The 13,810-nt window shown below is 35.6% G+C and overlaps 1 protein-coding gene across 1 annotated transcript; it reads left to right on the top strand.

Moving 5' to 3' along the window:
* The first annotated feature begins 1,278 nt into the window (after window positions 1–1,278).
* Window positions 1,279–13,596, top strand: LOC131959096 (phytanoyl-CoA hydroxylase-interacting protein-like). The gene is made up of 6 exons (XM_059324204.1): window positions 1,279–1,369; window positions 5,757–5,953; window positions 6,955–7,129; window positions 8,437–8,554; window positions 10,032–10,212; window positions 12,633–13,596. The coding sequence occupies exons 1-6, from the start codon at window positions 1,294–1,296 to the stop codon at window positions 13,005–13,007; spliced, it is 1,122 nt and encodes a 373-aa protein (XP_059180187.1). The 5' UTR covers window positions 1,279–1,293; the 3' UTR covers window positions 13,008–13,596.
* The last annotated feature ends 214 nt before the right edge of the window (window positions 13,597–13,810 follow it).

Below are 13,810 nucleotides of genomic sequence, written 5' to 3'. Positions count from 1 at the left end.
AAGATAAAAACACGTTACAGTGTAGAAACTGGAGTGTGTCCGTGCGTGTGTGTGTTTTTGTTCTTCCTACATAGTGAGGACCAGAGGGCCTTTTTAACCAATAGAGTGAGGACACTTTGGGGAAGTGAGGACATTTTGGTGTATGTGTGTGTGTGTTGAGCTGTAGTTAATCTCTTTATATAAGAGTGGGTTTAATTCACTCTTCAGTCCGGCCTGTAATCCCTCCTCCTTTAATCCACATGATGACGTCTCACTGCCCGTTTCTCTCAGTTTGTTGCTCCGAGGCAGAAAAAAAAATAGAGAGAGCAGAGCTCCACAAACACTGAACGATACTGTATGCATTGAGATACTTGTACTCAAGTCTTTTCTTTTCATACCACTTTATACTTTACTACATTTATCTGACAGCTTTAACTACTCATCAAAAGAATATTTGATAATTGATTTGATTTAATATTTGATGACTTTCCCAGCTGATCCAAGGGCTTTTAAAAACAAACAAACAATAAATGTAATAACCTGAAAGTCTTTTTAAAAATACATTTGAGTCCTAAAAACAGTTAAGAATAAATAGATCATTAAATTAAAACTTAAGGACCTGAACATTTATTCTAAAAATATATAAACTAGTCAAAGTGACCTAAAACTTCTACAAATAAATAAAGATTTAAGGACCTAAAAATCCTTTAAAAAAAAAAAAAAAAGTCTTTAAGACTTAAGGAACTATTGTTTTTTTTAGTGAACTGTCTTTCTAATGAAAGACCTGGAAGTCTTTAAAAAGAAATAAAGACTTAATGACCTAAAAATAAAGATAAAAATATAAAAATAAATGGTCCTAAAATAAAGATACAAATCAATTAATGTGACCTTAAGGACCTTAAAAATCGTAAACAAAAAACCCCAAAAGTCTATTAAAAAAAAAAGTAAAAATTCAAGCACCTAAAAATCCTTAAAATATTTCAAATAAATGAAAGGCCTAAAAAAACTTTAAGAAAATATATTGAAATATTTAAATTATTTAAAGACCTAAAATAAATAAAAGATAATAAAAAAAATATAAAAAAAATAGTTAATGCCCCTTACAAATGCATAACAATCAACACATCTGGAGGTTTTCACTGGACAGCAAGTGGATGAAAAACACTCTCTCTCTCTTTTTGATCGTGCTGTGATGTCACAGAGAGAGAGAGAGAGAGAGAGAGAGAGAGAGAGAGAGAGAGAGAGAGAGGTAGAGCGAGCAGCAGTCAGACAGCCGCTCAGTGAAACTGATGATTTGTTTCTCTGTTGTTGTTCATGATGGAGTCTCCTCACAGCAGCCGCAGCAGTCCCATCGTGGAGCTCAACACTTTGCAGCTGTGTGACACGGAAGGTCAGTGTGTGTGTGTGTGTGTGTGTGAGAGAGAGAGAAACTGTTGGTATACATGTTGGTGGTGTGTCTGCAGCTGCTGCAGATGAATTTTAATCTGCTTTCTGTGCATCTTCAACTCTGATCGGCACTTTGAATCAGTTCTTGTGCTGTAAAATGAGCATTAATGAAATTATCAACAGATGTCTTCATGCTTTAATGTCTCTAACTCAAACTCATGTAGTCTTAAAAATATTTTTATTCACCACAATTTAAACAGGAGGCCAAGGCTAAATCCACTCTGTAGTTGTGTTATGTCTCTTTGTTACATTACATTACATTACATTACATTACATTACATGTCATGTAGCAGACGCTTTTGTCCAAAGCGACTTACAATAAGTGCATTCAACCTGATGGTACTAGACATAGACCACAGGAATCAAGTAAGTACATAACTTTAAGAGCTAACTGTCATCGCTACAGGAGTGCTATATGTTAAAGAAGAAAAGAAGAGAAAAGAAGAAGAGTTTATTTATTTATTTTCCTTTGTTGTCATCTTTGTAGTCTTTGAGGTCATTTTGTGTCTCTGAAAGTTGTTCTAAAGTCTCTGTGGTCGTCTCGTGTCCCTGTGGTCACACAGTTGGAGAATCCGTCGGGTGGGGTTGGCTGTGCCACCCCTGGAGCCCCGCCCCTTCTCACCCACTGTAATCTGGGCGGAGCTTCACCAGCCGTGACCTTATAAAGGATCAGAGTAGATGATGGATGGATCATGACCAGTATTAAATAAAACCAAACCAGTAGATTTTAAATCTTTAGTCAATATCTGGACTGAAGATTAAACGACCTCCCAGTGGAGCTAAACGCCCTTTAATAAAACATCACGACAACACGAGAAGAAGAAGAATTTGCTTGTGTGACAGATGAAGTTTGTCTGCAGTGATTTGAATGAGGATGTAAATGAGACAAACGTGCAGAGCGACAGGTCAACAGGAAGTCACTCGGCCTCAGCTGCTGCAGAGAAAAGTAAAACCTTTGACTTTTAGAAATCTGGATTCAAACTAAAATTCCAGGAAATTATGAAATTAAATATTTTATAAAAATCATCACAGCCTGAACATTTAAAGTGACACACAACCAATTTTTTAAAGTGTAAAAATATTTTCAGCACGTGTTAATTATGGAATTTACTTGAACTAGACTTCTTAGATTCTCATATTTTAGTCTTTTTAAGGTTGTTCTGTCTATTTGTAGTGATTTTTTTTGTCTCTTTAAGTCGTTTTGTGTGTTTTTAAGGTTGTTTTGTGTCTCTTTAAGCCATTTTTATATCTCTTTAAGCTGTTTTGTTTCTTTTGTAGTATTTTATGAACACTTTGTTATAAACCTTTAGATTCTTACATGTGGGAAACGTTCTACTTTTCCCCTCATTAAAAGTCGGATGGATATTTCAGAACAGCACTTATTAGAATAATAATTTTAGAGCAAATAATAATTTTGCACTGAGAACTGGTTTCTTTTGAGCTGCTGTTTGTCAGCAATTCTGGTTCTTTGTGGACTGGAACTGGCAGCAGCAGCTTCAGTCACTGTGGCTAATCACCTCCTCACGCTGAGAGAAAAGACGCTTCACCTCCTCCATTCAGCGGCAGGATGGAGGGATGAAGAGGAGGAGGAGGAGGAAGGTCAGCTGGAACTCTTCTTCTGCTCCTCCTCTATGTCCTCTACTCTGTTTAAACTGTGAAGGTTCAGAACAAAAAAAACAAAATGAGTTGGGTTTTTTTTAGAAGTTTTCTGATGCATTAAGACCTCACATACAGGACTGACACTGCTAAAATTAAAGTAATAAATATATGATTATATGAATAAATTAATATGCCTTGTAATGTGTTAAAAATATTATAAAAAACAAATGTGACATTAATTGATATATCTGCTTTGTGTGAAGAAATGTATAAAGAAAATGTAACAGAAAGAAGCTTGGGAAAATGCATAGGGGGAACATGCAAAGGGAAAAATATTAATACATTTTGAAATAAATACATTTAAAAGAACAAAAAAATTACGGGAAAATAAAAATAAAACATAATAAAAACATAAAATGAGTGCAAAATAAATATATAACAGGGAAACTAAGAAAGTAAGTAAATAGGGGACTTAATACAAAAATAGATACATAAAACTTACAAATAAACAAATAATACAAATAAATTCAATAACTAAATATATTTTAAAATGAATAAAATAAAAAGAAAGTAAATAGGTGATTTAATAAAAAGGCAAATGAGAAAAATGCAAAAAACAAATAAAAACATAAGGGATTTAATACAAAGGAAAATGAATAAAAATGAACCAGATGCTTTTTCAAAACTAAATAATTAAATAATATCTGTATGTATGTACAACTGTATTAAAAAACAGCTGTTGATCTGTTAGTTCACAAATTAATATTTTAATGCACTTAACACACGGATAGTTTTTAAAATCTGGTGTTTGGTTATTAATTAAACTCTCTAACCCAGTAATAATACTTTAACAGTACTTTTACAGTATCTGAAGTCCAGGTCACCTCTTTTAGTCCTCTGTGTCCTTTGGACTGAAACGTCTGGACACTTTAATTAGTTTGCTGTTCACAGCCAGAAAACATCAGATGAGTCGTAACGAGACGTCACAGTTTGAAGCGTCCTCCTCAACAGGCTCCTTGTTCACCGTCTCTGAAGCCTTTTGTCCCCCGAGCTGAACTCTGGAGAGACAGAGGACATGCTGAGAGAGAGGAGGGACGGATGGAGAGAGAGATGAATAGAGAGGGAGGACACGAGTCAGAGCAGGACAGACGGTTTAAATCCTCCTCAAACATCTTCTTCTCTCATCAGTTATTTCTAGATTTAAAGGATCATTCTGTAAGATTTCTGCCTTTAAATATCTAAAAACAATTTGACACACAGTATGTTCTAGCCGAGTTATTTATTTATATTCTCCCAAATGTTTCCAAAAACCAGAGAAATCTGTCATTTGTGTGTAGTGGAGAGACTTTATAAAGTATTTTAGCTGTTATAAATAAATAGATACCTCAATAAGTAAATTAATATGCCATTAAATGCACCAGAAAATAATAAAATAATAAAAATAAATGTAGGCATTAATCAATTAATACATTTGTTTTATTTTGCATGTTTATTCTTTTGCTCTTTTAGTTTTACTATTATTAATTTAGTGTCCTATTTAATTTTACAGTTATCTATGTATTAGTATAAAAAATAATAATTATGTCTGCTAATTTTTACATTTTTAAAATGTATTTATCAAAACACTTTTACGTTTATTGTTTTATTTTCTCTTTGCAAATCCACCTCAAAACTTTTTTTTCCATACATTTATTTTGGCATGCGAAACAGAAATATCAATTTATGTAACACTGTTTAAGATAAATAAATAAAAAAACGACAAAATTATCAATCTTTTCTTCTTTTTTTTTTTTACCTTGTTTTTGCATCTTCTACAATGACACAATATATGACTGGACCAAAAGACTTTTATTTAACCGAGTTGCATATACATTTTGAATTTTTTTATTATAACTCTTTACATGCATGATGTAACCTGAGCTTTTAATAAACTTCTTCTTCCACAAATTGAAATTAAAGCTAAAATGTATAAAAGTTAAAATAAAATAAAATAAAATAAAATAAAATAAAATATTTCTTTCCTTTTTTCAAGTGCAAACAATGAGCCACATTTCCTTTAGGGGGAAGAGTGGCCACCGGGAAAGTCTCAGGCCACGCCCTCTTAAATGTCCACTCACTCAGCGTGTCTCCGTTACAAAAAGGCCCCCAGAGGGATTGACGAGACTCCGGAGGTGACGTATGGTTTTCGACCGTCGCGTAATCCTTTAGAGACAGTTTCGACCGTGATCCGTGATCACATACATGGAGGATTAAACAAGGGAGAAGCAACTGTGGCCTCATCACTAACTGCACAACATCAGCAGCTGATCAAAACAAAGCAGCATGGCTAATTATCATAAATACAGTGATCTTGAAATAATAACACCTCCTGCAGCAGCAGCACATACACACTGTACTGCTACAGAGCTAACTGTTAGCCTATTAGAAGCCCATTCACAAATAGATAACTCACAAATCTCGCAAGACTGATTTGACATGACATATCGTCACACCCCTAATTATTATTTATTATTTTGCATTTGCATTTCTCCATCATTATTTCCATCAAGTTACTTATTTATGTAAACTTTTTCTTTATAAATGTCTTCATGCGTGCAAAACAAAAATATGTTTGTCGCGTTTATCAATAATTAATGCTTACATTTACACTTACATTTTAAAATTATTTTTAGAATTATTTAATGGCACAGTGCACATCTGTTTGTTCATGCACGTGCACGCTCTCTCCTCAGGCATGGAGTCTGCGGACAGCGGCATCGGGGACGTGGACGACCTGCCGGTCCCGCAGCAGGTCCGGATCAGTAACATCACCTGCGATTCGTTCAAGATCAGCTGGGACATGGAGAGCCGAGGACGAGAGCGCATCACACACTACTTCATCGACCTGAACAAGAAGGAGAACCAGAACTCCAACAAGTTCAAACACAAGGTGGCTTAGAAACAAACAAACAAACAGAACATTATTCTTACATGCATCTTATTATCCTGGTATTAAAAATCACAATCACACACAGTTTTTGGATTTGTAATATTTTGGGAAAATATCTGGAGATTCATGCAGACTGTGCAGGAAAATTACAAACAAATAAATTACCCAATATCTTTTTTTTATATATTTCATTAAATTAACCCAAAAATAATAATAATAAATAGTACTGTAAGCATTAATTATTTGATCAAATAAATTGATATTTCTGATTTGTATGCATAAAGAAATAGATTTTTAAAAATGACACAAAAATACATTAGGAAAAATAAAAAGGTAAGAAAGAAGAAAGAAAAGAAAAATGCAATGGGAAAAAAACACAATAATAATAATAATAATAATAATAATAATAATAATAATAATAATAATAATAAATAACTTTTCTAAATAATCAAATAAATTAATTAAAATAGTTTTTAAAAAAATGAAGGGGAAATTAAAAAGGAAAGGAAATAAGTAGAATTATTTAAAGTTACAGAAGAAAATGAAAACAGAAATATTAATTCATGTCACATTTGATTTTTATTATTTTTTCTTAAAATATTATATATATATATATAATATTTTTTTATTATTTTTTGTACATTTAATGGCATCAATTTATTTATCAAGCCATTTGTAGTAACTATTTATTTTTAGCAGCTGAGGTTTCTTGCTGAGGTTAATAAATGATTTGTATATTTCAAGATGGACTAAATGAAATATATATTTGCTGAATGCAATCATAGATAATTATATGCAAACAATAAAGACCTGCTCTGTGTAATGTTTTAAGTCAATTTACAGAAATAGTTCAGAAATAAATATATTTATTATTTAACTAATAAATATAGTCAACATATTATATAAAATAATAAATAAATGAACTGTGAGACATTATGGAAACTCATGAGGGACAAAAGTAGAAGGATGGAGTAAGAATAATATCTCTTCTTGTCCTGCAGGACGTCCCGACGAAGCTAGTGGCGAAGGCGGTTCCTCTGCCGATGACAGTCAGAGGTCACTGGTTCCTGAGTCCTCGCACAGAGTACACCGTGTCCGTCCAGACGGCCGCCAAACAGCCGGACGGGGACTACGCTGTCTCTGCGTGGAGCGAGATCATCGAGTTCTGCACTGCAGGTCGGACACACTCTCTACAGCAAAATAACAAAAGCCAACAGTCACCTGTCCGTCATACAGACCTGATGAATATTATAAAGCGTGTCATCAGAGAGCCTTTAAACTCAACAGATAATCAGACGATTGCTGATCATAATTCCTGACAGAATAATCTGTAAATATAAATGTTAGGGGACCTGCTGCACAGCCTGCATGTGAACTGTGTGCCAGTAAATCTACAAATCGCTGCTTGTAAAGCTTTAAAGCTGAAAATCCTGTCTGGACTCAGGCGGTCTGACAGGCAGAGGACAGTTTAGAGACATTTTAGTGGATGAATCAGGCTGAAACTGTCCCCCGTCCTCAGCGGAGCATCATGGGTGCACAAGGTGAGTGGAGGATACACACATGCATCCTTGGAAATTCACTGAAAGAAGGAATTGTGAGGGTCCTTGTCATCGAGCAGTTCTTGGGCGGATGATGTAGCATCCTTCAAATTTAGCCGTTGGAAGATCCTTCCTTTACTTTGGGAAAGGGTAAACGTTAATAAATTCACATAAATATATATTATATTATATTTATTTATTTATGTGACTTTATTAATTGGATTTCCAGTGACAGAGACCGCATCAAAGGGCTAAATAATGATTTATACTGGAAACCCGATTTATTCTACTTCCTGTCACCACTTTTGTTTTTACGTTTATTATTTTCCCTTTGCAATTTCTTAAATATCAATTTATGTTGCATTTTGTAAATTGATTAAATGAAAAATAAGTAAATGACGTGGATGAATATATGATAATTCCATTAATATGGCATTCAGAGTGCCAGAAATAATATAAAAAACCAAATGTGAATTCACTTCTTAATATAAATTGATGATCTTGCTTTACATACACACACACATATATATCTTATTACCTTGTACTCATTTCCCTCTTTCTTTACTGTCCTTTTTAATTTTGCCTTTTTTTTGTAATTTAAAATGATATATAAATGTATTATTTTGTTTTGACGTTAATACATTCACATTAATATATATATATATATATATATACGTTTTAGTAATTGAGAAAAATATATTTATGTGTATTTATTAATGTCGTAAAAACCACAGGGTTGACAGGAAGTTGAACAAATCTGGTTTCCGGTGTAAATCGGGCAGTGACGGGGACTTCTAATGTATAATCTGTAGCTTGTATTAGTCAGAAAGCAGCCAAAGAGGCTTTAACTCCACTAGGAGCTGCTTCTGTGGCTTTTATCTTCTATGGATATCTGACTTGTTTTACTGTGTGTGTGTGTGTGTGTGTGTTTGTGTGTGTGTGCAGATTACTCCAGCGTCCATCTGAATCAGCTGCTGCAGAAAGCTGAAGCGATTGCCGGCAGGATGCTGCCGTTCACCGTCTTCTACAGAAACCAGCAGAGGGAGTACTTCCAGCAGCCCAGGTCTGTGTGTTATAATTGTTGGTTTTTATTTGATTTAAGTTGGTTTCCAGAGTGTTTGCTTGTTTAGTTTAGTCAGTTTTTGTTTAGTTTGCTTTTGTTTGTTTAGTTTGTTTAAGTCTCAAATGTATGGTGCAAAAAAAAAGGTCTGGCAACAAAAGTTTCCAAACAGTTTCCATCAAATAACAGGAAACAACTCTAAGTTATTTTATTTTACAGATAATATTTTTACAAATACGGATAACATACAGTAAATATCTCTATGTAAAATTATCTTTCTTATGTAAACAAGATTTGGTCTTAAAAAAGTCTTACTCCAAAGATTTTTCTTGAAAAAGGAGGGGGTGGTCTTATATTCATGTCAATACGGTAATTCACAGTGCACACCAGTAGTGTTTTATTTAACCCATGTCTGCAAAAAATGTTTTCAGGTTGTTTATTTTTTGTTATTTTCTTGTTTTATAATATTATTATATATATAAGCTATTTTATATATTTATTTATTTTTAAAATACCTGTTTGGTATTTTCAACTTTTAATTTTGATTGTCACAGCACCACCTCCTGGAAGGTCGTCCGTTCAGTTCAATGCCTGACAGAAATTCATGCTGTCTCCTTTTATTGGCAGTTATCTGTGATAGCTAAAAACCTAAACTAAAATTAATTTGCAGTCTTTATTATTTTACTTTTTCCCCCAACAATATATATTTATTAGGATTTTCTTATACTTTTACATACAGGATACATCAACAACAAACCAAAACACAGACCCAAGCCACAAAAAAACAAAAGTCAAAAAGAACTTAACAACAACAACAACAAAATAATAATAATAATAATAATAATAATAATAATAATAATAACATAGTGTATAAGTTGAAGTATTTTAAGAAAAAAAAAGTTTAAATATATTTATAATTGAAATGTTATAAGTAGATGTTGGATAACCAAAATAAACTTACTAAATATGTAACTTGTATTTATGGGATGATAAATTAACTTGTTTTAAAGTTTTACTCTTTATGTAGTTCTAGTTTCATTGAACAAAAAAGGTCGTTAATGGATATTTTGGTCCCTGTTCTTTGGTGATGGTGAAAAGGATTTTTCTTTTTTAAGTGGTTGTAACCACTTAAAAAATGCTTCTGACTTTCTGGAATTGGACAAAGCTCTTGTTTATTTCATATTTTTAAATTTTTTAATCACTTCAAGTTAAGTTCTGAGCAGATAACAAAAAAATAATAAAAATAATAACATAGTGTATAGTGTGTGTGTGTGTGTGTGTATTTATTTTCAAATTTTATTTATTTATTTTAATTTCATTAGTTTTTAACCAGGCTTTATCATTTCAGTTGAGGTTTACTTTGAGGTTATCGTCGTTAATATAAATATTTTACTCAGCTTATTGTAGTTTTAGTTTCTGTTACAACCCTGATGTCCTCTGTCTTCCCAGCTCTCTCTTACCCGCTGTTTTGTGTCTTCAGCCCGTCTTATCGCTCCAGAGACGCTCAGTGTCGCCACATGCTGCCGTCTGTTAAAGACGACAGCGGCAGCCACGGCTCACCAATCAGCGGCAAACTGAAGGGAATCTTCTTCAGCTGCAACACAGAGTTCAACACGGGGAAACCACCGCAGGACTCCCCGTACGGACCCTACCGCTTCCAGGTACGCACGAACAGGCCGTGTTACGCCTGGATTCCACTGGATGCGTAACGACTCCGACAGGGGTCTGTCCGCAACGGCTGCGTATCCACGCAGTCCGTCAACACCCACCGGATCCGTCTGTGTCGGAGCTGTTGCGGACAGCAGAGTCCCGAGGACGCACGAGATCTCGCGAATTCACACCTAATCAATTGATATAACTGGAAGATAATCAACATCTCCTCGTTAATGACTGGAGACAAATCCAGCGACTCAGTCTTAACGAGCGCTAACGAGGTCGGCCGGCTTGTTAACGAGCCGGCCGACCTTGTTAGCGAACCCGAGGTATTTTATTTTGAAAATATACCGGTGTTTTTTTTTGTGTCTGTGCAAGACTTCCTGTCCCGAACGATCTGCTCTGTGCTGAATTTATGCGTAGTGCTCCGTCGTCCGACAAAAATAGAAGCTCTGCGCAAGTGTTGGAGGGCTGTCGGATGGCCCTGCGTTGTCGGACTCATTACGCAGCGGATCTGCAGTCGGTGGAATCTCACACATTGATTATAATGGGTGCGTAACGGCTCCGACGACGGATCTGCAGCCGTTACGCATCCAGTGGAATCCAGGCGTTATTATTCTTTTTTTTTTCTTTTTTTTTTTCTGATGTAAACCCTGTCTCTGTTACCAGATCTCGTGAGAGTTTGTCTGACGCTAACGCCTGGATTCCACTGGATGCGTAATGGCTGCAGATCCGTCGTCGGAGCCGTTACGCACCCATTATAATCAATGTGTGAGATTCCACCGACTGCAGATCCGCTGCGTAATGAGTCCGACAACGCAGGGCCATCCGACAGCCCTCGCAACACTTGCGCAGAGCTTCTATTTTTGTCGGACGACGGAGCAATACGCATAAATTCAGCACAGAGCAGATCGTTCGGGACAGGAAGTCTTGCACAGACACAAAATAAAACACCGGTATATTTTCAAAATAAAATACCTCGGGTTCGCTAACGAGGTCGGCCGGCTCGTTAACAAGCCGGCCGACCTCGTTAGCGCTCGTTAAGACTGAGTCGCTGGATTTGTCTCCAGTCATTAACGAGGAGATGTTGATTATCTTCCAGTTATATCAATTGATTAGGTGTGAATTCGCGAGATCTCGTGCGTCCTCGGGACTCTGCTGTCCGCAACAGCTCCGACACAGACGGATCTGGTGGGTGTTGACGGACTGCGTAGATACGCAGCCGTTGCGAAGAGACCCCTGTCGGAGTCGTTACGCATCCAGTGGAATCCAGGCGTAATAAAGAAAAATATCAGAAATGAATACAGACAATAATGTGTTTAAAATGAATAAAAATAATAATAATGAAAATCTCAATAAGTAAAATTTCAAAGAATCAATTTAAAAAAAAACCCATGGCAAATAAATACATGCATTACATGAATAAATAAAGACAATAATGAATTTAAAATACATAAAAAACTATGCAAATCTAAATAAGTAAAAATTGAAATAAGCAAAAGATTAATGCAAAACTAAATAAATACATTTGAAATAAATAAATGCAAATCTTACTGCATTGTCAAGCCAAATACATAATTTAAATATGTAAGTGCAAACCCTCCTTAAATAAAAATGTATAAATAAAAAGGAAAATTAAATAGCGCAAAGAAGATGAATACAAGAAGGAATATAAATGTAAATAAATAAATATAATTTATCACTTCATGACAAGTTTCATTGATTAATTAATGCCTACATTTAAAACAAATAATCAATTAACCCATTTAGGCCCTGAAACGCCTGGAAAAAATGGCTGTAAAACCTCTGGGCAATTTTAAAATAAGCCCCTAAAACCTGAAGTTTTTCTGGAAATTCAACAGAAGTGTCAACGCTTCCTACTAAATAATCAATTTTTCAGCCTCTGTAGCAGATAGAAATGAAATTCCAAAAGTATTTGAGAGCTTATAGCTGTTATATCTGAGCTCCCTGCGCTACAGTAGTCTTCCACCATGATTTCAAAGTTCTGGAAAAGTCCCATGTTGCATTGCGACACTCCCACATGTATTCTGATGCATTTCATTGGCCAAGAGGCCGAAAATAGGTGGAAAAAACTACAAATACTACAAAATGACGTATCCGCTTTCCCGGTTTTAATGGCAGAATAACACAAGGGCGCCCCCGGTTTTAATGGTAGAAATGCAGTAATGCTTTCGCGGCTTAAATGGGTTGAATTCATTTTTGTCACAATTAATGAGGTAGTAATTATTGATTAAATTGATTATTAGACATTTCACTTGACATTAACATTTCTGACACGCCCCTTTAGGAAACAGGAAGTCTTTACCATTTCATTGGCGAAGCGTTTCCTGAGCCGTCTTCGTTCCGTCGTATCTTTAGTTGTCGTAATAAAAGAGTCTGAGTTGACACTGAATGTGTTTCCGTACAGATCGGAGCCGACGCCCTCTTCAACCAGAACACCAACCTCTACTTCGGGGACTTCTACTGCATGTACACGTCCTACCACTACATCATCCTGGTCCTGGCGCCGGACGGCTCCGATGGGGACGCCTTCTGTAAGGGGAGGCTGCCGGCGCTGGACAGGTCCAAAAACTGCTTCCTGAGCTGCACCGAGGAGGACGGCGGCTCGCTGTCCTTCCGCCACGCCCAGGACGTCATCCTGGAGGTGATCTACACGGAGCCTGTGGATCTGTCTTTGGGGACGGTGGCGCCGATCAGCGGGCACCAAATCATGAGTTTGTCCACCGTCAACGCCAAGAAAGACCCAAGCTGCAAGATCTGCAACATCAGCGTGGGGCGTTAACTTGTGACTGGACGAACAGCTAACCTGCTAACAACCGACACGGTGACTAGAGAGAAGCTAACGAGCTCCTAACTGAACTCACCGCCTGCTCACTGGGGAACGACTGGCGAACTGAGTGTGAGCAAAACTGGCGAGCCAGCCAGCAACGCATTTAACCATCTTTTAATCCCGTCTCTCGTGGTCCTCCAGGATCCATAGAAACATGTTTGTTGTTGTTTTGGAGGTCAAACTGAAGTATTTAGATTTCTGGTTGTCAGCAGGTCATCGTCAAAAAGAGACGAGTGAAATATTACATTTATAAATGTTTCACCTTTCAAAGGTTTCTGTCTTGTTTACTTTAGGTTTTTTTTTTCAGGATTAAGTGAAGATCTGAGAGGGTTCGACTCATTCTGTAAGTAGAAACATCTGAGTCTGTCTTTAGATCATTTATACAAACAGAGAATAATGACAACAATGCAGTTTTGAGTAAATTAAAAAGATTAACAAGAAAACAGTAGTGTCTTCACAAAACACAACAAAAATGCATTTTTAGAATCAGAAAAGTCAAAATGTATTTGAAAATAAAATATTTTAAAAAGAAGAAAAAAGTCTAAATTTATTTATAATTGAAATGTTATAAGTAGATGCTGGATTACCAAAATAAAGTTACTAAATATGTAACTTGAATTTATGGGACAATAAATGAACTTGTTTTAAAGGTTTACTCTTTATGTAGTTCTAGTTTCGTTGAAGAAAAAAGGTCGTTAATGGATATTTTGGTCCCTGTTTTTTGGTGATGGTGAAAAAGATTTCTCTTTTTTAAA

The sequence above is a fragment of the Centropristis striata genome, chromosome 21 (assembly GCF_030273125.1).
Source record: "Centropristis striata isolate RG_2023a ecotype Rhode Island chromosome 21, C.striata_1.0, whole genome shotgun sequence".
Lineage (NCBI taxonomy): Eukaryota > Metazoa > Chordata > Actinopteri > Perciformes > Serranidae > Centropristis > Centropristis striata.
This window is presented reverse-complemented; position numbering and strand designations above follow the sequence as displayed.